This window comes from Vombatus ursinus, unplaced genomic scaffold, assembly GCF_900497805.2.
Source record: "Vombatus ursinus unplaced genomic scaffold, bare-nosed wombat genome assembly UNPS02014821.1, whole genome shotgun sequence".
Lineage (NCBI taxonomy): Eukaryota > Metazoa > Chordata > Mammalia > Diprotodontia > Vombatidae > Vombatus > Vombatus ursinus.
Genome location: NW_020954599.1, coordinates 5304262 through 5330049, shown reverse-complemented (window position 1 = coordinate 5330049; position 25788 = coordinate 5304262). Strand labels below are relative to the sequence as shown.

General features: G+C 34.7%; 1 protein-coding gene across 3 annotated transcripts in view; it reads left to right on the top strand.

The window, feature by feature from the left end:
- SMARCAD1 (SWI/SNF-related, matrix-associated actin-dependent regulator of chromatin, subfamily a, containing DEAD/H box 1) overlaps positions 1 to 25788 on the top strand; it is a 93801-nt gene that overhangs the window by 23724 nt on the left and 44289 nt on the right. Inside the window, exons 6-9 of one of the 3 annotated variants that reach the window (XM_027837614.1) lie at positions 7050 to 7153; positions 15125 to 15226; positions 17621 to 17705; positions 19037 to 19428. In XM_027837614.1, the coding sequence (XP_027693415.1) occupies positions 7050 to 7153; positions 15125 to 15226; positions 17621 to 17705; positions 19037 to 19428 (683 nt within the window). Of the gene's footprint in view, positions 1 to 7049; positions 7154 to 15124; positions 15227 to 17620; positions 17775 to 19036; positions 19429 to 19702; positions 20089 to 25788 lie in introns of those variants that run through there. The other 2 variants (XM_027837613.1, XM_027837615.1) reach the window with 2 other exon arrangements.

The window sequence follows — 25788 nt, the reverse complement described above, 5'->3', positions numbered from 1 at the left end:
AAACTTAAATATCAAAACTTAACTACAAAGTAAGAAAAAAAAGCATGTCTTCACACAGCAGAACATATGAGAGGATTCAAAATACATAGCAATAAATTTTCAAGAAAGCCTGTATGATAAATATTGCATGTTATGTTGAGAGCTGTCCATCTTTTCTTTGCTTCCTTGCAAGTTTTCTTTTGTTCTCTGCTGTGCATTTTGTTCTTTTTCCCCCTTTCCAACCCTCCTCTTCACCCCCAACAATTAAGTGCAGATATATTTATATAGATAGATACATACATACATATACTTACACATATACACATACATACATATATATATACACATACATACATTACATATGTACACATATACTTTCCCTAACAAATTCTGCACCTGATCTTTGTTTGTGTTTGTGCTTATCTCTTATTTCTTATCCCTCCTGACTCCTAGTTTGCTTCTACCCTCTACTTTGCCCTCGTATTACTTAGCTTGTCCCTCCTTCCCCCCACTGCAACTAGTGTTTTTAAAGTAAAATTCTGTGCATGCTCATCTTTGACATTTTTATACTAAAATAATAATTTTAAACTTTTATATATAGTACAGATTTTGCCTTTTAGCCATTTCTGTGTACTTGAAGGAATCAGGCATCATACCATTACCTAAACTTCTCTGAGAGCAGATGTTTAAGGAGGTGAAATTCTTTATTAACAAAAATTACAGCTATTGCTCTTTTTAGGCAAGAGTAAGCATGTCTAGGTGAATTGGCATAAATCGTCTAACTTGAGGCACGTTTTTTAGACATGGAAATGACACCGAACACCTGCCTTCTTGCCTCAACAAATATATTTCTTTTTATAAAAGGAATTTAGTAGATTAGGTGAAGAAGAGGTGAATTCTCCTATAGTAAATTTTCTTTTTATCACACAAAAATCAGGAATATATCTCAGTACATTAATTAGATTATTGCAAGAGCCTATAATAGCCTTCAGAATTATCATGGTATATTGAAATGAACACTAGGTAATTCCATCAAGAAGCATTTATTAAGTGCCTACTATGTGCCAGGCACTGTGCTAAGTGCTAGGAATAGACAGAAATGCAAAAAAAGTTTCTGGTCTCAAGGAGCTCACAGTCTAATGGGAAAGACAACATACAAACAACTATGTACAGGTTTTAAAGGTTAAAAGACCCAGATTCTAATATTGATTGTGCTACAAACTGTTGTGACTTTGGCAAGTGAGAAGAGGGTCATATGAAACTGAGTTGGATAAGATCCCCTATAACTCAGAAGTTTTCTGGTCTGGTAAGGAATGTTATTGAATTAATAGTTGGGAATATACTTTTTCTTCTTCTAAAATTACATTGTGGGGCAGGGGAGGGTGGACCAGTACTGTGATAGGTGATTACTTATAGTTCTGAAAAGTGTTATATTTTAAAAATGCTTTAAAAGTTTTACAATTCATTCTTCTTATATAATTTTGCTACAATATTTATTTTAAAATGTCACTTTTTAAAAGGTCATCTATATATATCATATGCATTATTCATTCAGCAGATTTCTTTCAATTGTGAATTTTAATAGGAGATGACAGTTGGGCTATTAACAACCTTCTTATTTTTATTTTAACATGGTGCTTCTGTTTTAGCACAGCTAGGATTTGTGGCAGTCTTTGCCTTTGTCAGGCAAAAGTGAAAACTTAGATACTACATAGGTAACAGAAAAGTGACTCATATAGCATTATATAACACTTAGTAGCAAGTTTAGATCTTACTTTTCTGTCTTCAGTGATTCTTTTTTGGTTGCATTACTCAGACCTTCACTCTTGAGTGACCCCTACTCACCCTTATCCCCTCCCAGTGTAGCAACATTCAGATCTCTGTCCTAAAAATCAAGCAAACCTTTCCTCTCCCTTATGGTCCCTTTAAGCTACTGTTTGTGCTTCTAAATCTTGAGGAGTCTATGCTTACTCCATTCTGCCCATTTATTTCTATTTTTTTTTTAAATTTTCAATCTATTATTTATTTTTAGCATTCTTATCTTTTTAAATTTTGAGTTCCTAATTCTCTCCCTCTCTCCCACTCCCTACCCCACCCACTGAGAAGGCAAGCAGTATATCAATTATACACGTGAAATCATGCAAAGCATTTCTATATTAGCTATATATATATTTATTTATTTTTAAAGCAAGAAAAATAAAGGGAAAAATATACTTCATTTTGCACTCAGTTCATTCTGTCTCTGGAAGTAGATATCTTTTTTCATCATGACTCCTTTGGAATTGTATTGGATCATTATATTAAATGGAGTAGCCAAATCTTTCACAGTTGACCATCATTAAAATATTGCTATTGTTGTGCACAGTGATCTCTTCGTCTTCTCACTTTACTTTGCACCAGTTCTTATAGGCCTTGCCATGTTTTTCTGAAATCATTCCCCTCATCATTTCCCACAACACAACAGTACTCTCATCATAATCATATGCCACAACATGTTCAGCCATTCCCCAGTTGATAAGCATCCCCTCATTTTGCAATTCTTTGCCACCACCAAAAGAACTGCTATAAATATTTTTGTCCATATAGGTCCTTTTCCCTTTTTTTTTCGATCTCTTTGGGATACAGACCAAGTAGTGGTATTTCTGGGTCAAAGGGTATTGCACACTTTTATAGCCCTTTGGGCTTGGTTCTAAATTGTTCTCCAGAATGGTTGGACCAGTACACAATACCAGGAGTTCATTAGTGTACCTATTTTCTCTTTATCCCCTCTAGCATTTGTCATTTCCGATAGGTACCTCAGAGTTGTTTTGATTTGCCTTTCTCTAATCAGTGGTGATTTTTTTAGAGCATTTTTTCATATAGCTATAGGTAGCTTTGATTTCTTCTGAAAACTGCCTACTTATATCCTTTGACCATTTAGTAATTGGGTAATGACTTATTTTTATACATTTGACCCATTTTTGTAGTTAGTACATTTTTGAGAAATGAGGCCGTTATCAGAGAAACTTGTGAAATATTTTGATATTACTTCATTTTCCGTGGTACCTTTTAGCAAAATGTAGTTTCTCAGATTATCCCTTTTAACTATATCTATTTTTACTTTTGCTTTGTCTGAGATTATGATTGTTTCCCCTGCCTTTTCTATTTTAACTCTGTGTGTGTTTTTCTGTTTCAAGTGTGTCTATTATAAACAGCATATTACTGGATTCTAGTTTATAATCCGTTCTATTATCTGCTTCTGTTTTAAGGGAGAGAGCATCCCATTCCCATTCACTGTTACGATTACTATTTCTCTCCATGTATTTCCCTTTGTCTCTTTTTCTTCTGTTTCTTCTTTTGTCTCTCCTGAAAAGTCTGTTTTCCTTGTAACCACTGCTTCCTTTTATCTGTCTTCCCTTTTCCTGTTTCCCCCTTCTCTTACTCCCTTCCTCTCATTTCTCCCTGTTGGGTAAATTGCATTTCTACACCCCACTGAGTGTGTGTGTACGGTCTCCCCTCTTTGACCCAGCCCCGGTAGGAGGGAGGTTTAAGCATTGCCCACGTTCCCCACCAGTCTCCCCTCCACTGTAAAAGCTCTTCTTTGAGTGCCTCATTTATGTGAGAAAACTTTCCCATTCTTCCTCTCTCTCTTCTGCCTTCTCCCAGTGCATCTCTCTTTCTCATCCCTTCATTATTTTGGAGATCATTCATATCCATGACCTCTATGTAAATTTCTTTCAACTACCCCAATAATGATAAAGTTCTTAGGATTTACATTTATCATCTTTCCCATACAGGAATGTGAACTGTTTAACTTTATTGAGACCCGTATGATTACACTTTCATGTTTACCTTTTTATGCTTTCCTTGAATCTTATGTTTGAATGTCAGATTTCCTATTTAGCGCTGGTCTTTTCATCAGGAATTCTTGAAAGTCCTCTTATTTTTATTAAATGTCCATTTTTTTCCCTAGAAGGATTATACTCAGTTTTGCTTGGTAGGTTATACTTGGTTGTAATCCAAGCTCCTTTGCCTTCTGGAATATCATATTCCAAGTTGTCCCCCCCTCACTCCCCTCCTTTTACATGGGAGCCACTGAATCTTTTGTGATTCTGACTGTGGCTCTACAATATTTGAATTATTTCCTTCTGGATGCTTGAAATATTTTCTTTTTGAGCTGGGAGCTCTGAAATTTGAATAGTTTTCATTTTGCAATCTCTTTCAGGAGGTGATTGGTGGATTCTTTCTATTTCTATTTTACCCGGTGATTCTAGAATATCAGAGCAGTTTTCCTTGGTAATTTCTTGAAATATGATATCTATGCTTGCTCTTTGATTGTGGCTTTCAAGTAGTCCAGTAATTCTTAAATTATCTCTCCTTGATCTATTTTCTAGGTCAGTTATTTTTCTGATGAGATACTTCACATGTTCTTTTTTTCATTCTTTTGACTTTGTTTTACTGTTTCTTGATGTCTCGTAGAGGCATTAGCTTCCACTTGCCCAGTTCTAATTTTTAAGGAATTACTTTCTTCAGTGAGTTTTTGTACCTCTTTTTACATTTGGTCAGTTCTCTTTTTTTAAAGTGTTTTTTCTTCATATTTTTTGTACCTCTTTTATCAAGGTTTTGACTGTCTTTTCATAATTTTCTTGGATCACAATTTCTTTTCCCAATTTTTTCCTCTACTTTCCTCTACTCTTTTTCTTTTAACTCTTCCAGGAATTCTTGTTCAACTTGAGTCCCATTAGCATTTTTCTTTTCAGATTTTTTTGTAGCTTTTTTCACATTGTTGTCTTCTTCTGAGTTTATGTCTTGGTCTTCACTGCCAGCTTAGTAGTTTTTTATGGCCAAATTCTTTGTTGTTGTTGTTGTTGTTTGCTAATTTTTCCAGCCTATTTCTTGACTTTGAACTTTATTTTAAAGTTGGGCTCTCCTTACCTGGAGGTGGGAAGGCACTTCCCAAGCATCAGGCTTTTTCATACTGCTGTTTTCAGAGCTACTTCTGAAAGGTGATGTGATCCTGGAAAGGAGGTATGGTCACTGCTCTCTTGGTCTGCATTCTGGGCTTTAACCAGAAAGCACCCCTGGTCCCCAGCAGCTACAAGTGCTTTGGAACTATGAACAGAATCCCTGCTTCCTGGGGACCAACCACCAGCACCTCTCTCAACCCTGAGACTGTGACCCAGAACTGTGTAAGATCAATAGAGTTGCCAATTAATGCCAACAAAGAGTCTCCTTTTTTGGAGGGGGGGTGAGAGGCACTCGGGTAAGTGATTTGCCTAGGGTCACACAGCTAGTAAGTATCATGTGTTTGAGGCCAGATTTGAACTCAGGTCCTCCTGACTTCAGGGCTCATGTTCTATCCACTGTGCCACCTAGCTGCACCCCCCCTCCCCAAATAATCTCTTTCTAACCAGTTGTCCTACCCCTTTATCATCTCTGGACTGAGAGCCTCCACCCCAGTGTCACAATCTTCTACTGAACTTCTGTTGTTTCTTAGGCTGGAAAAGTATCACACCCTGACCTTTTATTGTCTCTGGCACTCCAAAATATGATGTGAGCTGTTATTTTAGAGTTGTTGGAGGGTCATGTTGAGAGAGTTCAGCTATGTTGCCTCTGATCTGCCATTTTGGCTCCAAGGACTCTGACCATTTATTTCTCAGCCCTTGCATTCTAGCTTTTAACCTTAACATTTTATGAAACTATTCTAAAAACTACTGAAACTTTTTTTCCCCCTTCATTGGCTTTAGGGTTCCCCTTTTTTCTCTTCCTTTTCTTCCCCTTCTCTCCCCTTCTTCCCATTTTCCTCTTCTCCTTGTCAAAGTCTTGATTTCATCTCCACAATCTCCCATCTTTCTTCTCTTCACCATCCTTAATTGAAGTAGTTTCTAAGCATATCTCTTTCCCCATCCAATTTATCTTGCACATTGTTGCCAAATTAACTGCCCTCATGTACAAGCCTAATAATGTCAGTCTGCTCTTCAGAAATCTTCAGTTCACTAAATTTATTGTTATTCCTTACCGTCTACTAAATAAAGCCAAGATTTCTGGCATTCATGATTTAGTTCCAACTTGTCTTTCCATCCTTTTTTACAACACACATCCTGTGCTTTCCTACTTCTGTGATTTTGCTCATACTGTTCCTTATTCTTAGAAGGACCCACCCTTCAGCTCAAATGCCTCTGTGCAGCCTTCTGTAGTTCTCCCCACCTAAAAAAAGATTTCTCCCTTGTCTGATCTAATTTCTTTTTCACTTGATGTCATATAGCAGTTAGTTTTCAGTGTTTCATCTCTCCTCACTTCCATCCTTGGACTCTAGCCAGCTAATCAAACACAAACTCTGAAATAAACCACAAAATGGCCCCAAAAAAGTAGGAGAGAGAGGGCAGGGAAGTGGAATGTGTTGCTGACATCTCTGTTTAGATAATTCTTTTCACTTTATTAATTCACCATTGAGGTCAAGAATTCCAGATAGGATATTTTTATAAAGACCTATCCAGACAAAAGATAGGTTAAAATATATCAGTATCATAGAGTGCTCTATTCTTAGTTTTAAATGTTATGAAATATATTACTAATTGGTTAGTGACTTTATTTGTCTCTATTATAATAGCAGTTTAAAATATACATACAAACATACACACATACATGCAATTCATAATGACTTTTGTTTGTTTTTGGCGAGCCTGTTGGGGTTAGGTTAAGCCCAGGGTCACACAGCTAGTAAGTGTTGTTGAGGGCACATTTGAACTCAGGTCCTCCTCACTCCAGGACTGGTGTTCTATCCACTGCGCTACCTAGCTGCCCTCATGATGGCTTTTTTTTTACTTTTTTTTTTTCCTTTAACTTGTTTCAGGGAGCCTTTGTTACCCAAGGGCTGCTGGTTGGCTAGTCATGTTGAGTAGACAGGAATTTGAAAATTCGAAAAAACATTATATTTATTTTATTTATCTGTTACTACTAGTAGAGGGAAATAACTTTAATAGAAGAGACCCTTACTTGGAATGGGATTTTACTTATGTGTGACAGTGTTTAACTGTATAGTTTTGTTACAGCATTACAAGGTTTTAGTGTGGTTTTTCTGTTTCTTAAAGGTATACCTCGGAAAAGAAAATTAGATTCATCTTCCTCATACACCTCTGAAGATGATGAGGATGATGATGATGATCAAACTGTAAAAAGGAAACGGTTCAATCCTGTAAGTTATACTTTACTGGTATTTTTTGGCTCAGAATACTATAATAGCTGATGCTGTTTTTGAAAACATACCAAGTCTGAAATGAGCACTTCTTAGTAAATCATTTCTTGGTTAATAATCCCATAAGAAAGTTCCCCCTTTTTCCACCCAACCATTTGTGAGAGTTTTCCTCCATGTATTTTTCTGTTCATTTGTTTGTTTAGAATTCTACCAGTATTCAGAGTTATAAAATCTTTTGAAGACCCATAGTGGATAGAAACATGGCAACAGTTAATTTTAGGTAAATACTCTTTGGGAAACTAACCACAGTTTTGACGGTTTGACAGATCATTTTTAAAGTAGGAACCTGGAGCGAAGACATTAAAAGGCATCTTGGAATAATCCTAAGTGGTTTGAGTCTTGAAAAAAATTCGGAAGTCTAACTTATCGAATATCTTAACAGTTATAAAGGCACAGGTAGCAGGGTTAACATGGTATTCCTTCTTTCCTCATTGATCAGTCATTATGTTTTGAATGTCTCTCACTTTTCTGTGTTTATAATATAGCTTCCACTACCTGATAACCTTTATTTGGTTTAATAGACTTTCATGAAGTAAGACTTTAGCACCTTCAAACTTGTATGTTTTTTTTAATTTTGTTCTGAATTTAACAAACATTAAATGAAATGGGCATTTTCATATATACATATATATATCAGAAAAGAAAAAAGATTATATGTTTATAAATGAAACTCTGTTGTGTGTAGCTTGTTTTTCTATTTAAATTTCTAAATCAGTGTCTTGTACTTCCTTCTGTACAATGCATTAAAAAAAGGATGCCTCAGTGACCCTCTCATTTTTCCCTGTGCTTTATCCATTACTACTTGCCTCCATTGAATAAAAAAGATGTAACTTTTGGAACAAATATGCATAGTCAGACAAAACAATTTCCCACATTTTCTGTTTGGGACATGTATGCCTCTTAAATCTGCATCTTAAATCCATCACCTTTCTTGTGTAGGGTACCTTGCTTTATAATCAATACTCTCTAAATAAAATTTTTCTATTCCTTGTGAAATCAACTCTTACGAGGTATCTTGTGGGGTAACAAATTAGCAATTTGATGCTGTGATCTTAATCATAGGATACTGGGTTAATTGAAAAAAAGGTTAAAATATTTGGAAACTAAAACATATAGCAAAGTCTAGCATACATCCATTTGTTTTCATCCTCGTAAAACTTTTTGTAGAAAAGAAAAACACTCCTAAGTTGTTACTCACTGCATGCAGTGGCTGGTGACAAAAGAAAATTGTCATCTAAAGTCTGCTTTGTCTTTTTGAAATCTTCAGTGAGGTAGCAAATGAAAACAAGTATCCTAATTAGGACATAGGGATTTTTTAGGCACACTATGAGAGAGTCTCATCAGTTTGTTGTATAAGAAATGAATTTTGAATTTGAGACCTATAGGTCTTTCGTTCATTCCTAGAGGATACTTAGTAAAAGATTAATAAAATCTTGTGGATCTTGATCAGAAAAATAGCAGTCCAACTCTCCAGTTTCTTGACCTACATTTAAGGAGAATGATTTGCAGAGCTGTACAAATTCCATCATTAAATAACCACTGGAACCCGTCATCAGTAGTAGTAGTAGTAGTAGTAGTAGTAGTAGTAGTAGTAGTAGTAGTAGTAATAATAGTGATAATAAAATGGTTACTGCTGGGGCTGTGAAAAGTCTGCTCTTGAAGGATAGCTAGTCAGTTTAGATTTGTGTAGCCAGAATTTTTGTTTCCCACACTGTTTGTAGCTGCTTTTGAAGTCATTTATGTGTGAGATTAGTCAAATTAAAGAATAGAATAAGTAGATAAACTTAATTTTCTCTTTATTTGTGATTGTGATTAAACTTTGAGCCAAGACTTATGAAAATCCATCTCAGTTTGGGGAATTCCCTCTTCCTCTCAGCTGAATTCAGATAAAGCGTTTTACAAAAGGATGTGATTAGGACTAATAGCCTGTTGAATGTGGCTTCTTACAATGTGTAACAGATTAATGATTTCCTATTTTCTTTTTCATTAGGTTCTTTTGTTCCCCCAGAAACTCTGTGAGAGAGTGTGTGTGTGTGTGTGTGTGAGAGAGAGAGAGAGATGTGGAGAGAGAAATACACACACACATTTATATATGTGTATTTTAAATCAAGTAGCAGTTTATACTATTTGAAACCAACAGTATTCTAGGTACTTTGGAAGGCAAGAGAAATATAGTATGAAATAGATGGCTAGCTTTGAGATGGCTGGTTCTCATAAGTCAGAGTATAGTTTACAGAATTGCAAAATTTGAGAGATGACAGGGACCTCAGTGGCTTTCTAGCACAATCCATACCTGAAAGAAACCTGTACCATAACATACCTGACAAATGGACATAAAGTTTCTTCTTAAAGATCTCCAATTAAGTGAAAACTACCACCCTTCAGGCCTGTTTAACATTGGTACAGTTCTTGGTGTTATGAGGTTTTTCCTGGTGTCTAACCTATATTTATCTCTGCTACTTCCACCACACGTTGGCCCTTTGGGCTAAAAAGAACAAATCTAATCCCTCTTCCACATGATACCCCTCCAAATACTCGAAGATAGTTATATCATCCCTGAGGCTACTCCAATCTGAATATTTTCAGTTGCATATGAAATAGAGAATAAAATCAACCTCTTACATTGTTCTAATGTGGCTATAACTTTCTCCAAACTATCTATCATGTAAAATCAAAATGTGGCATTTAGTTGATAGGATATATCTACATGCATACACACACACACACACACACTCTCTCTTTACCTTTGAAAGAAATCTCATTTTTATGGAGTGGCCAATATAAATAATATGATTGTATATACACATATGTGCGTATTATTAAATATAGGGTATCAGTGTTGTGGACTTTGATGAGAGGAAATGAACATTGTCATAGAATCATAGCTTTAGACCTGGAAAGGTGTATTGGAGATCACCTTGTCCAATTCCCTTATTTTCCAGAGGAGGAAATTCAGATCCCAAGAGATTAAGTGATTTGGCAGTATAAGTAGTTAGTAACAGAGCCAAGATTGGACCCCAGTAGGTTTGGATGGTTACTTCAGCATTGCAAGACTGAGTGACATAGAAGGATCGTGGTTCCCTTAAAAGAAATAGAGAAGTTTGAAGGAGAGTTTAGTTTGTGGGGAGTTATGTTTTGGACATGCCAAGTTTATCTCAGCTGCTACTATTTAAGGAAGAGTAGATTTAATTAGAGCAAGACAGGAAGGTAAGTAGAAATTCTTGAGGGGGGCAGACTGGCATATATGTATGTGGTGTACTGAATGTTCAACAATGGGGCATTCTTAACACTGGGCATAGATAATCTCATGGGCAGGGATTGTTTTTGTGGCTTTTTTTTTTACTTTTCATCCCCAATACCCTGTTCAGTATCTGGCATGTAGTAGGCTCTTAATACATGTCATTTATTAACTCTGTGTCAGGCACTGTGCGAAGAGTTGGGAATATACAGAAAGGCAAAAATAATTCCCACTCTGAATGTGCAAACTTACCTATGTGTAGATAAGTATATCTGTGTTTATCACGTTTGTACCATGTATAAACAGGATCAGTTGGAGATCGTCCCAGGGGAAAGGCATAACGTTAAAGAAGATTGGGAAAATCTTCTTGCAGAAGCAAGAATTTTAGCTGAGACTTGAGGGAAACTAAGAGGCAAAGGTGATGAGGGAGAGAATTCCAAGTGTAGGGACAGCTAGTGAAAATACACTGAGCCATAAATGGAACGAGGAGATGAGATAGGGAGGCCAACCAGCAGGTTACCGTAATGGTTCCAGGCATGAAGTGATAAGAGAGCCTATATCAGGATGGTTGCAATGGCAAAGGAGAGAAGGGTACATAGAGGAGTGATGTCTTTGAAAGCAGAGAAACAGGACTTGGCAGCTAATATGGGAATACGGTAAGAGAGAATGAGGAATTGAAGATGGCATCTGGCTTGTAAGCCTCAGTGGTGATAGTAATGGGGAAGTTAGGAAGAGAGGAGGGTTTGAGGAAGAAGATAATGTGTTCAATTTTGGACATGTTTGAATTTAAGATGTCTATAAGACGTTTACTTTTAGTTGTTCAGTAAGCAATTGAAGATGGAACCAGTCAGGAGAAAGATTAGAGTTGAATAAAGATCTGAAAATCATTTGCACAGAAATGATAGTTGAATCCTTGGAAACTGATGAAATCACCAGTGGAAATAATTTAGACAAAGAATGAGAAGAGGGCCCAGGACAGCCTTGATTAGAGAACAGGGGACAGCTGGAGCTTGTTGATTGTTGTTGATTGGCTTATTCTAATTTGTATTCCATATAGCACCTAGCACAGTGTTGATGCATAGTAGGCATGTTTTAAATACACTTTTTAATGGTATTTCTTTGGGGGATCTGTTTTCTTTTTTGACTCGTCATTTCTTTTGCCCCCTATTTGTGAGTATTTGCTAACATTAAGTCATAGATCCTGTTTTTCCCCTTTACTCTTTCTCTTGGTAATCTCATCAGTTCCTGTGGTTTTAAGTCTTCCAGACCCATAAGCTTGGCATATCCTCACTCTCCCTTTTTTTATATATCTCATCAGTTACCAAATCTTGCTGTTTTCTGTTCTATAATATCTCTCTCTTCTGACCCTATTTCTCCTCACAAAGCAGTTCCTTAGTTCAACCTTACCTTTCACCTAGATTATTGCAATAGTCCTCTGTTTCCTAGTCACAGGTCTCTCTTCACTTCAGACTATCTTACATGATACCATCAAAAATGAATTTCCCTAAGGGCCTTTCTGGCCATGTTCAGTCTCCTTCAGTGAGTCCCTCTTGCCTCAAAGATCAAATAGAAACTGCTGTTTACTTTTTTAAAGTTGGTACAAACTGACCCCAACCTATTCCCCACCTTGTACTTTATAATGAAGCCGAACTCTTCATTTCTCTGTTTCTCATACAGGACGATCCATCCCTTCTCCATGCCTTTGCACTGGCTTTTTCCCATTCTTAGAATACTTTCTTTTCTCACTTCTGCCTTTTAGAATCCCTCTCTTTCTTCAAGTTGTAACTCAAACACCACCACCTCCATGGAAGTCTTTCTCAATTCCTCCAATTACTCTCCTTCCCAAAATACCCTGTATTTGATTACTTTGTATTTTGTCTTTATATACATATTTTTTTAAATAATATTTTTCCAATTACATGTGAAGACAATTTTTAAAAATTCTGAGTTCCAAATTTTCTCACTTCCCCGGAACTTCCCTGAGACAGTAAGCAGTTTGATTTAGGTTATGCATGTGCAGTCATGCAAAACTTATTTCCATATTTGTCATGATGTTAAGGAAGACACAGACAAAAGAAAAAAAGCAAAAAGAAAATGAAGACAGTGAAAAATAGTATGCTTTGCTCTGCATTCAGACTCCATCTCTGGATGTAGATAGCATTTTTCATTATGAGTCCTTTGGAATTGTCTTGGATATTGGGATATTGTCTTGGTATTGCTGAGAAGAGCTAAGTCATTCACAGTTGATCATCATATGATATTTCTGTTCCTGTGTACAATGTTCTCCTGGTTCTGCTCATTTCACTTTGCATCAATTCGTGTCTTTCCAGATTTTTCTGAAATCAGCCTGCTTGTCATTTCTAATTTTTTTTTCTGCTTGTCATTTCTTAAAGCACAATTGTACTCCATTCCAGTCGTATACCACAGCTTATCCAGCCATTCCCCAGTTGATGGGTATTCCCTCAATTTCCAATTCTTTGCCACCACAAAAAAATGCTACTATAAATATTTTGTATATGTAGGTCCTTCTCCTCCTTTCCCCTTTTTTTAGTCTCTTTGGAAAACATTTCTAGTAGTAGTGTTGCTGGGTCAAAGAGTATGCACAGTCTTATTAGGGTCCTTTAGGCACAGTTCCAAATTGCCCTTCAGAATGGTTGAATCAGTTCACAATTCTACCACCAGTGCATTAGTGTTCCAGTTTTCCCACGTCCCCTCCAACATTTATTGTTTTCCTTTTTTGTCATATTAGTATTAGGTGGTAGCTTGGAGTTGTTTTAATTTGCATTTCTCTAATCAGTAGTGATGCAGAGCATTTTCTCATGTGACTATAGGTAGCTCTGATTTCTTCATCTGAAAACTGCCTGTTCATATGCTTTCACCATTTATCAATTGGGGAATGACATTATGCATTTGACTCAGTTCTCTGTATATTTGAGAAATGAGGCATTTGTCAGAGACACTTGCTATAAAAATTATTTCTTAGCTTTCTGCTTTCCTTCTAATCTTGGTTGCATTTTTTGTTTGTGCAAAACCTTTTTAATTTAATATAATCAAAATTATCTATTTTATGTCTTGTAATACTTATCTCTTGTTTGGTCATAAATTCTTCCTTTCTCCGTAGATCTGACAGATAAACTATTCCTTGTTCTCACTAATTTGCTTATGGTATTACCCTTTATGTCTAAATCATGTACCCATTTTGACCTTATCTTGATATATGGTGTAAGATGTTGGTCTGCATATATATTTGTACATATATTTAGTCTGTATTTACTTATATATAAGAGGTAAGGTAAGTAGTGGATGAGAGAACCAGCTTTGAATCCATGAAGACCAGCATTCAAGTCCCACCTCTCTGGCACATACTAGCTGTGTGACTTAGAGAAAGATGGAAAGAAGGAAAGAAAGGAGCATTTATTAAGTGCCTGCTCTGTGCCAGCACTGTGCTAACTGCTTTACAAATATTATCTTAGTTGATCCTCAAACAACCTTGTAGGTAGTTGCTATTACTACCCCCATTTTACATTTGAGAAAACTGAGGCAGACAGAGGTTACTTGACTTGGTCATACAGCTAATAAGTGAGTGAGGTCACATGTGAACTCAGGTCTTTCTGATTCCAGGCTCAGTGCTCTATCATGCTACCTAACTGCTCAATACATATTTCTTAACCCATCTGTAGGAATCTCTTTAAGATTATAAATTGCAGAGAAAGTGCTGACCTACATTGGTAGCAGGAGTTTACTATCTGGGATGTCCTATACCAATTTAATCACAGGTTCAGTCCCTATTCACATTTTTTTTACACACATGCATACGCACATGCACATACGCACTCCATCATTGGAATGTAAGTCCCTTGTGAGTAGAGATTGGTCTTTTCTTTGCCCTTGTATCCTAATGTCTAGTACAGTGCTTGGCACATAGTAGGCGCTTAACAAATACTTGCTGATTGAGTGCTAATTGAATTTAAGCACCAAGATAAAATCAAGCAGTTGACTATAGTTTTCGTCCCTTTTCTCTCCATTGACACTGACTACTTTAGTCTGTCATTGAAGTATAAAAATTATAGCTACTTTGCTTCTCTCTCTCTCTCTCTCACTCTCACTGTAGCATCCTTTGAATCATTTATATGTATAATTAAGTCGAATCACAAAATGGACAAAGGAGGTAAAACTAAACTTAGTTTCATGAGTAATTGGGATTGAATGAGGAGGATTCAATTATGAGTAAAATGGAATGCTAATAATTGTAGGCTTCATTTATCCATACTAATTTTTTCTTCTGTTATTGTAGATCTTCAAGGATTTGTTGTGGGTTGGTTCGTTGGGTTTTGTTTGTTTTTTAAGACGATGTGAAAGCTTATTCTCATACAAAATATATCAAGTTAACTTCCTATAAAACAGTCCCGTTGGAATTATTGTAAGCATTAAATAAAGAACTATTGATAAATTTGTATTTTTATAAATAAATTAATCTTTTTAACACCTGACCAAGAAATTCTAACTATTTTTAATTACCCACTGTTTTTATTCTTTTTACATTGAAAAAGCAAAAATGAACTTAAGCTATTCTTTCCCGTTTCTGAGATTTCTAAATGTTATGGTTTCCTAGGCAGGTTAGAATATTAATGCCCTTGGTTAAAGGCAAATTCCTGATTCTTGATCCCAAACAGCTTGAAGAGTCAAAGGATTTTGAAGAATCAGAAGATAAATGGGAAAAGCAGGAAGCAATTGTAGCAAAGCTGCAGACTGAGTTTCCCAGTTTGGCAAAAGAGGTGAGTAGGCCTTAAACGAAATTTAACAAATTCATGTGCCACATATTCACATTTAAATTTTAGAGATGTTTTAAAAAACATCTTTTTTATTCATCTTCTGTAGAGTACATCTTTATTGCTCAATATCCCCTCCCCAACTATTAGTTAGAAGGGAAAAAACCCAGTTTAGAAAAATTAAGCAGAACAGCAGGCAAGTCTGACATTATATACAGTGAAAATTTGGGAATTTGAAGTTAACCGTTTACAGTCTTTAAGTAGTGAAATCAGCATATGAAATGTTTATTAGCTTGGCTGTTGTCATTATTGTACTAGTAAATACTTTTCTGTATGTCTGAGAACAATATTTATCTGTATCTACTATGTGAACAACAAAGAGTTAACTAGAGTTAATAATTAGAAATCATTGTGGATTATGCTATAGGAAAGAAATTATCAGCGTCTTCAAAAGGCAGATTTTGCATTTAGAATCTCAGTGTGTAGAGTAAGAATAATTTTGTTAAATCAAAGAATAGTGGAATGTTCTATGAATGCATACTAGTAGTTTATCAGGCAACTAGGTGACACAGCAGAAGGAAAATCTGAGTTCAAGTGTGACTCAGACACTTACTAGCTATTTGACTCATGGCAAGTCACAGAAATTTTGTCTTTCTCACTTTCCTCAACTACAAAATGGGTATAATAAGAGCATCCATCTAAAGTGGTTTTAAGGATCAAATGAGATAGTATTTATAAAGTGCTTAAAACAGTCCCAGGCACAGAGCAGGCACTTAGTAAATGCTTGTCCTTTCCATTCCCCTATTTATAGTCATGACAGGCAGAGATTTTAATTATCTCCATTTTAGTATTCCCTCAGTGCCTTGCAAAGTGTATTTCCCTGAAGGGTTAAATTGAGAATATAACATTTGAAGCTGTAAGAAAATGTTTGTATTTATATTTGGGTGAGTATACAAAATAATTTTAATAAATGTGCTAATTATTGCTTTGAGTGTACCATTTTACCATCCAATATGGAAATTAGCCACTTACGCGTTCATTTTATAGATTATGATCAACAAATTTGTCTTAAGTCAGCTTAACTTTACTATTCCTGTGCCAGTGTTTGTAACACCTATCTGGGTGGCATTTTAGAAATAATTTTAATATAAGTGGAAAAGTAAATAATTTGTGGAAATTATGTAACTCAGTCATGTCATTATAAGTTTGTATGGGTTTTTTGCTTGTTTGGGTTTTTTTATTTTGGCATTGTGAACAAAGAAAATGAAGTATAGATATAAAGTGATTGTGTCACTGCTGTACAGCTAGGTTTTGTTTGGTGCCAATAATGAATCCCAGATGTTACACTATTTAGAATTATAATTATGTAGACTGTAGTAATTGTTTCCAGCCCACTGGAAATATGAAGTGTGAATTCATGCTTCGGGGGATTCATTATTTGCATTAGCTGTAAATGGCCCACATAACTGATGCTGTTTTCTGTCATGTTACTGATGATACTCATTGCTATCAGAGAAATCATTTCAATGACAAATGCAAAAAGCAGATGGCTAGATATTTTTTTAGATGTGTCTGTTTATATTCATGCGCATTAACCACACACACACACCCCCCCTGGACTTTACTCTGACACATTCTTCAGGGTATTATTACCAATTATGTTACTCCTAAAAAAGCATTACAAGACTTACACACAATATCATGACTTTGGACCATCTGTCTACCTTATGTGTTGAAATATGGAGTAAAGTGTGATCTTTTCCTCCCCATGCAGCAAAGGCACTACTGAGAACCATTCACACTGGAGCTCTATATCTGGGGATTTGTCTAGGCCTAGAGAGTTCTCTGTCTTTCAGCATCTAAGCTAGAATGGACCTTAGAGTTTTTGGTCTACTTTCTGTGCACAGAATATAAACTGAATTTTAATTCATGCCTTCAACTGACTTTTTTTTTTAAATGTGCATTTTATGCAGCATGTTAAATGTTCTGTGGGAATTTTAAAGATTGAAAAAGCAATACTTGGTCCTGAGTAATCCTTTGTCTTCTCCTAGAGAAGAATTTAGATGTGAAATCCTACTATGCTTGTTCTTTAAGCCTTTAAAAGTTTACCCTTTTATCTGTTGTCAGTCTTTAAATGTCTTGCCAACTGCTGAACTTAACTGAGTGCCTTCTTTAAGTATAATTATATATGAGGTATACAAAGGTTATGTATAAGCTATACAAAAAGTTAAAAAGCATGTTTATTACTCTTAGAAGCTGACCCTTTCTCTGATAAAAAATTAGCATGGGAAACAACCCTTATGAATATCAGAAAAGTAAAGTTAAAAAGTCAAAGATATAAGCTGATTTTTGTGGATTTAATAATTAGAATTTTTGAAAATGCACATGCATTTATTCTAGGAACTAAGAGAAGTGCTTAAGGAACACGAATGGATGTATAATGAAGCTTTGGAATCTTTAAGAGTATTTGCTGAAGATCAACAAGGTAAAAAATCTCCGCTGTATACCATCATGAAGCATACAGATTTCACAACTACAGATAAGGTTGCAATGGGTAAGAACATAAGAAGAAGTTTATTTTTAATAGGGTTTATTCACCTGTGTAAATTTTTTTTTTGCATCTGTCACTTTTTTAAAAATCTCTTTTATACTGTAGAGATAACTCTAATATTAAAACAAATTAAGCAGTCACAATTTTCCTCTTTTGCAGCATAAGTTGTTAGCCTAGTGTAGCAGATGAGTGAAGTACTTCTTCCAACTGAAGCTAAGTGAATAAAGTAGGCGATGCTTTTCATCTGTTCTGTTAAGTCTTATAATTCCTTTATCAGGGAGAAGAGGTGAACTTATCTCTGTAGAGGTGATAGTGGGAACTGTACTCATTTTGTTCAGACAGTTGCTACTTTTCCTTCAGAAGTAGAAGAAAGCTCTCTTATTCCCAACAACAATAGCAACAATAAAAATAATAATGAGTGATAGCTAGCATTTTATATAGCACCTGCTATGTGCCAAGCATGGTGCTGAGTACTTTATCATGTTTGATCCACAGAACAGCCCTGAGAGGTGCTTTTTATCATCCCCATTTTGCCATTGAGGACAGTGACCAAACAATTTAAGTGACTTGCCTGAGGTCACACAGCTTGTAAGTGTCTGAGGCAGGGTTTGAACTCAGACCTTTCTGACTCCAAGCTCAGTGGCCTATTTACTGTGCCACAAGCTGCCTCAAGACAGTTTTATTACTTGAGATCTGAGAGAGTTGGGAGGGAAATAGCATGTGGGAATCCTGACAAATGGATACCATTTTTCTGTTTCTGCATCCATCTTGCTGTCATTTGAAAACAAATGGAAAGCAAATTGTCATTTTTAACCACTATTAAGTGTATCACCTTATTTTACAGATACACTATTAAGTGTATCACCTTATTTTACAGAGAATTTCATCAGTTTTAGTTTTGAGTTGTGTTACTCAATTTCATTTATATTCATTAGCCAATTCAACCCAACAAAATTGTGCCTATTATATGCGCGGCACTTTGTTTATAGTATTTATCTCATTATATAGTTATTACCTAAAATATTTAATATCACTTAATATCACTGAATAATTGTTCATTTTTAGCAAAACCCGGCTCCTCTTTCACCATTAAAAATATAGCTTGTCAGAACTTAATAATAATTTGAAGTAGAATCCTTGTATTCAAATGAAAAAATTTGTTTAGATGTTTACACTCTTATTTCTGAAAAAACTTCAGTTCATTGATATTTGTGTTCTTAGTTTATAGTGCTTCCAATAGTTTTTTGTCTCTGTTACATTTACAGATGTTCAGTATCCTTCAAAAAGTGAAGTTTCAAATGGAAAAGCTGTCTCAAGAAAGAGTCAAAATCACCTTAAAAATACTTCTAAAACAAAGATGAAACAGAAATGTGCTGTTAAAGCACAGAATGGTTTTAACAAGAAAGGCAAAAAAACTTTTTTCAATCCTAAGAAGGAAATACAGGACTCTGAATATGATTCAGGCTCTGATGTCGGGAGCTCTTTGGATGAGGACTATAGCAGTGGTGAGGAGGTGATGGAGGATGGCTACAAAGGTAAAATACTTCACTTCCTGCAAGGGGCTTCAATTGGTGAACTCACTTTGATTCCCCAGTGTTCTCAGAAAAAGGCTCAGAAGATAACAGAGCTCCGGCCCTTTAACAGTTGGGAAGCTCTGGTAAGTCTACATTCTTTTTTTTCCTACCTTTTTTTTTTTTTTTATTCACAGTGCATTTATAGTCAAGGTATCTTCAGCCCAGAAAAGCATAGATGGGTGGCCTTATCCTGAGTAGATTCACACACTACATTTGTTTTAAGCCAATAGCATTTCAAATAGTGTCATATGACCTATTTTTGAATGAATTAAGGGGTGATTTTCCTGAAAAACCTAAGCTGATTGGCCAGCAATACTGTCACTCATTCTTTTGCATAGAAACTTGGTTCTTTTCACTGCAGAAGAAGAAATTAGAGCTTACATTTAGGAAGGAGTTGTTTGCTAGCCTGTTCTGATCTGTTTTTGCTATGGAACCATACAGAAGGCAAGAATGTGGCAGAATTTTTACAGCAATTTCTTGAGGAGCAGCAACAACACCCAGGGGATCTCCATGATTCCAAATACCAGCCTAAGTGTTTCAAGCTTCAACACAAAAGAAGCAATTGTTTGTTTAATTTTTCTTTGTAAAGCAACTCAATCTTTAACATGTTTTTCCTGGTTAAACAATGCAGCCATTTAATGGAGTCTAACAAGCTTCAGTGTTTTTTTAATTCAAAAGATTAAAAAAAAGCATGTGAAAAGTCTAGAATTGAAACTTTAGTTGAGGAGAAGACATAACCACTGGTAAGTACACTTTACATGTTCATTTTCTGAAGTCTCTTTTCTTTTTCATGTGTCTTATACATTGTATCTGCTTTTGAGTTTCATGTATTTCAGCAAAATGTCTTCAAGTCTTATTCAAGCAGAATGCATAAAAAGAAATCTTAAGGCTTATGTTAGGTTTTGCTTTAATTTTTGTGAGAGTTTGGAGTCCCATAACATTTATTTTTTAGGCCTGTACAGCAATACAAATGATTCAGTAAAAACTTATTGTCTTATAATAATATTGAAATTTTTTAAAAAAGAAATAAAACTTTATTTTCTAAGATGGAAAGCAAAAGTTATAACTAATAATTATGTCTGATCTGTGTGAGCACAAGTATTCTGAGGGGCTTTAAGAGGAAAAGTGATTATTTATGTTGAAAAAATGAAAAATAGTAAAAAATGTATTTGAAAAATACAGAAACGCATCATTACAAGTATTTCATAATGAAATTCGTTTTGCCTGGAGCCTTAGCTTTTGAACAGAACATCTGTCAAAGCAGGTCCTTTCAAAACTTGTTTGGTTTTGCCTGAGTGATTTCTTTACAAAAGTATTTGCTAAAGGGCTCTCTTTCCTCTCCTTTGCTGTTTTCTTTTTCTTGGGAGTAATAGGTTATTATAGACCTAAGTTGCTTGGGCTTGCCAGGCCGTTATTCATTATTTAATAAAGAAGGCAATTGTCAGCACCCATATGTTTAGTTGTTGTAGCCACATGCCCAAATATACCAGTACAGAAAAATAAATTGTACTTTTGCGGCAGATGTGGACATGCCAGTTACTGTTGTGTACTTAAAAGATACACAACAATCCAAAAGTAGAAAGCATCTTTTTCTTACCAACTAATTGGCAATATTGATGGTGCAAGACAATTAAGTGATGCTTTAAAATTCTCTGTAATATTTTCCCCGTTTAAAAAATTAAATACAAAGGGTATATTATATATTAGATATCTACTTAGATTGTGATTTTCTTTCCTAATTTCATGATTAAGGTAATTAAAAATTGACATTATGCTTGAAAGGATGATACTCTTATCTGACCAAAGTCAGGGCAGAAGTGTTAATGATGATTTATACATATATAATTATTAAAGTTAAATGTTACAATTTCTGGATTTAGACACATCATATTGTAGAAAGCAATGGGTGAAAATCTAAGGGGTTCTGCTTTGTTTAGAACTTTCAGAACCGCCATAGGAAAGTTGAAAAATTTAGCTCATTATTGAACTTTCATAGAACAATTTAATCTAATAAAATCAACAAGAAATTTTTTGTTTGTTTTAGTTGGGACTGAATTCAGTTCAGTACATGGGCTACTTCCAGTGCAGGTAAACAATCTGTAACTCAAGCATATAGAAAGCACAGAGAGAGCTCATATTGTATGGCTTGAAAGTTCTGAACCTAGGGCTTCCTGACTCGTGTCTGCCTCTCTGTCCAGTGTACCACATGCTTTCTTTAAGAGAAATGTAAACTAATGTAAGGCTTTTCTAATGAGAGCCAGATTGGCATAGTAGATAGAGAGCTGTTTGTGTGACCCAGGGCAAGTTACCTTGGTCTCTTGGTGCTCCCATGCAAGTTTTTGTAGAGTGGTAGTTTGGAGAATTACCAGCCCTTATTTATAAAGGCAGATCCCTACACCAACAAAATCAAAAGTCTGGCTTTCCTTTCTCTTGACCCCCTTTCTTATAGCTCCTCTTAATCCCTGTAAAAAAATTTTGTTTTAAGTTCAGCATAAAGATCCTCTTCCAGCTTTAAATCTTATATTTTATTATTTATAAAAAGGAGGGTGGCAAAGCAGCTTGTCACTCCTACTCCATAGTTGCCATGAAGATATATAGAGGCCAGAACTTTATTATGAATGTTGATTAAAACAGTACCTATAGTTTGATTTCATGCTTGAATCATTTCTGTTTCGGTAAATAGTAGAAAGCAGTTCATTTCAATGCAATATTTTTTTTCTTATTACTAAAAGATATCACTGAAACTAAGTACTGGTCATTTCGAAATCTGGCAGACCCTTAAAATTGTAATACTTCATTAGGTTCTCAGAAAATTATTTTTATCCTTCTGTTTCATATTTGTGTGTGTATACTGTTCCCCTTTTACTGCTTCTTAATACACATTTTTAAGTAAAAATTTAAATTAATGTATTATATTAATTTTTTGTATAGATTTTGCAAAACTCATTGGCCTATATCTCATTTTTAAAAAACTTATGGATTATATACTATCTCAATATCCCCTTCATTGATTATAGCTCAAAATAGTTCTCAAAATCATGAAATTTTAAGCTAGCAGAGACATGTAGATCATGTAGAACAGCTCATTTTTTAAAATGACAAACTGTAGGCTCTTTGTTGGAGAAAATAAGACACGACAATAAGATGCATATTTGTTTTAATGATTTTTTAAAAATTGCACTGGTTTACTATCTTCCCCAAAATCAATAATTCATTTTAGTGTCTACATAATATTTAGGTGCCTTTTTTATGATGATGTACCACCAAAGATAAATTTTTCATAGTTTTGAAAGCTGAATTTCTTTTGTCTCAGTACTCATTTAAATGAAAACAAAGCAATGTATGTGTCAAAGAATTTTAAACCATTTTACCACAAGGCAAAATTTAGATGGAAGTTTTTTTTTTTTGGTAAATTTGAGTTTTAAATCATTATTACAAATTTATTTAATAAAATCCCTAATGAACACATCTTTATTGTAATAGGGCTTAGATAATTTCATTGGAAATGAGCAGTAGTATTTTTAAAGCTCTACCAATTTTGTCCATGGTGCTTAACTTGAGTTTTTCTAGCTTTCTCTGCAGAATAACACACTATGTTCTTGGTTGTTGCTCTTTTATGAGGATTTATGAACTAATAAGGATATTTTGAAAGGTGCTAAGTTATATAAAGCATTTTCAGTGCATTTAATATATTTGTCAATATTTTAAAATAAGTTTGCTTTGGAACTGTATCCAGAATGTTGGTTCACATTTTTTTTATAAATTAAAATGTTATGTTAACTTAATAGAACCATAATTTTAATATTAGATTTCTTTTAAACCACTGTCAAACATTTGTTTGGAGTTCAGTAGGAATATAATCATGTTAAATGTCTTTTAACAAGAGATAACTAGTGATTAGCTCAGTTTAATAACTTTTCATATGTTTGTTTAGTGGTCTGCTCTTTTGACCAAAGTGCTTTGAGTCTTGGATGAAGCATTTGGTAAAACAGCAGGGCCAGCTTCAGTAACTTGTTTGACTCACTTTGTACTGTGTACTTCACGTGTACCAAGTTGAATTGAAATTGAGCACAAATTTACTAAGCCCAACCACATATCTGCATTTGCTATGGACTCATATACAACCAAAAGTCCCTTTTCTCAATGAGACTATGTAGTTATTTTGTTCTGGAGTCATGAGTACTATTATATTCGTTTAGCGCTGGAGTAAAAGTTTTGAGAAAGGACCATATTTTTAAAGAACATTTCTTTCTTAGAGATACTTGATAATTTGTGTAGAAATAGTGACACTTTGTGGCAAAAAATGGGTATTTCAGTTACTTGATGTTACAGCTGTGTCTTTTCAGCCTTAAAAGTTAAATGAAGTTGTGTTGCAGTTGTGTTTTTTTTTTTCTTCACAGTAATACTTCTAATTTGGAGCTGGAAGGAGTTATATGGGTTAATATGTTTAAACACAAAACCGTAGAATTTTAGAACTAATAGGGATCCAATCTAGCCACAGTTTTCAGAGGAAAATCAAAGGTTAAGTGTTCAAACAAGTAGTTAGAGAGTTTTGGACTAGGACTGCAATGTTTTGACTTTGTTTCCAGTCCAGCGTTTTTACAACTATACCACTTAATGCATCTGATTTCACTGGTGCTAATAATGGTCATCTCTCAGTTCTTTATAGTAGATTTTCATGTTTAAAATGGCTGCCAAATATATTTTCATAAGGATAATATGCTTAATAAATATGTTCTGAGACATTAAAATTCTGTCATTTGAACTTCTGCATGAACTTGGCCATTTCATGATCATGGATTACTCTAACCTGCTAATGTTCTTCTTGTTATTGCTTGGAGGAATGTGTTAAATGGGCGGACGTGAATCACAATGTTTTTGTCGCAACAGATGGTTTCGTTTTGCTTTCACTTGTGCATTTATAGATTGTAAGATTTTCATTTTTGCCAACCAAGATTCTTGGCAATCAAGCCACTTTTAGGTCTTTTTAAATTTTATATCATAATAATGTTCTTTATATATATATATATACATATATATATACATATATTTTTTTTTTCAGCTAAGTTGCTCAGAAATTTTTTTGCAGGTATCTACATGCAGGATCTAATAAATCTCATTTAGCTTTTATATGTTTTTCATCATCTATTAAAAATGAAGTATGTACTTTTCTTGTAAAAGGAATTTTTTTGAATTTGTGTCCAATTTTTTTCATTTAAACAAACACAGATTCAAATGTTATCTTGGTAAAACAGCTTATGTTATATTATTGAATGGTTTATCATTTTTACTATTAAATTGATCCATATTGTAGCACATTTGAAAGCTATCTTATCAACATGAAAGCAAAATGTAATAGATTGAAAGGAAGAATGAATCTAATTTAAGATTAATGAACAATCATGATCTATTCACAGCATAGATGTTAGAGTTCCATGCAGCAGTAGGGAAGAAACTAGCAAACTCAACGAATTAAAGTTCAACTTAGGCTAATTTTGAGTGAAAAATTATTTTTCGGTTTGAAAGACTTTCTTGTTTACTTAGACATATCAGCACACAAATGTACTAACTTTTGCATGCAACATGCAACAAAACATGTGAAATTCAGATATATCAAATTTATTAGCATGATCTCACTTTGCATTTTTGTCCTACTTTTGTCCTCCTTTCATCAATTTATATAGTTAATTTGAGCTTTTTGTTTTTGCTTTTAGTCATGTAATTTTCCCTTAGAAAAAGAGGTGTAGGAGGAAGGTCAAAGTAGCTGTTTTGACTGTTGAATAATTCTGAATTCCTCAAGGCTTATGTTAGTTGAAAAGGTGTGAATTCTTTTAAAATTAAAATACTTTTGCCCTTTGATATGTTTCTAGTTAGTAGGATTTGATGTGAGCATTAACCTAAGTCATTCAGTCAGTATTTTTGTTATTGAGATGCTCAGTATTTTCTGTGTTTAATTCAGCACAAATTTATTCTTGGGTGATATGAAATACAATAAATAGTCTTTAGTCTTGAAAAGCTTCTTTATTTCCAAGGGATAGCCCATTTGTTTTTACCCGTGCAGAAACTGATAACTCGATTTCAAATTCTGTTCCTTTACCTTATGCATTTTTTCTCCTTAGACAAATTAGGCTGGATGTTAGATGTGAATGTATTTTGCTGGTTCTTGTGGAGAAATTTTAATTTAGTTAGAGAAATAAATCTTAACATGAAGCTAGGTGTCTTAGTATATACAATAAAGGCTTTAGGAACTCATAATAGACAAATCATTATAGGCTGGAAGGCTTTATGGAGGCAGTGGAGCTTCAGTTGGGCCTTGAAAGATGAATGGATTTAGCTTAGTTTGTAAGCAGAGAAGGGGAAAGGTCATTCAGTAGGGAACAGCGGGAGCATGGGAATGTGTTATGTGGGGTATACAGTAAGCAGAGTTGTTAGAGAAGAGCATT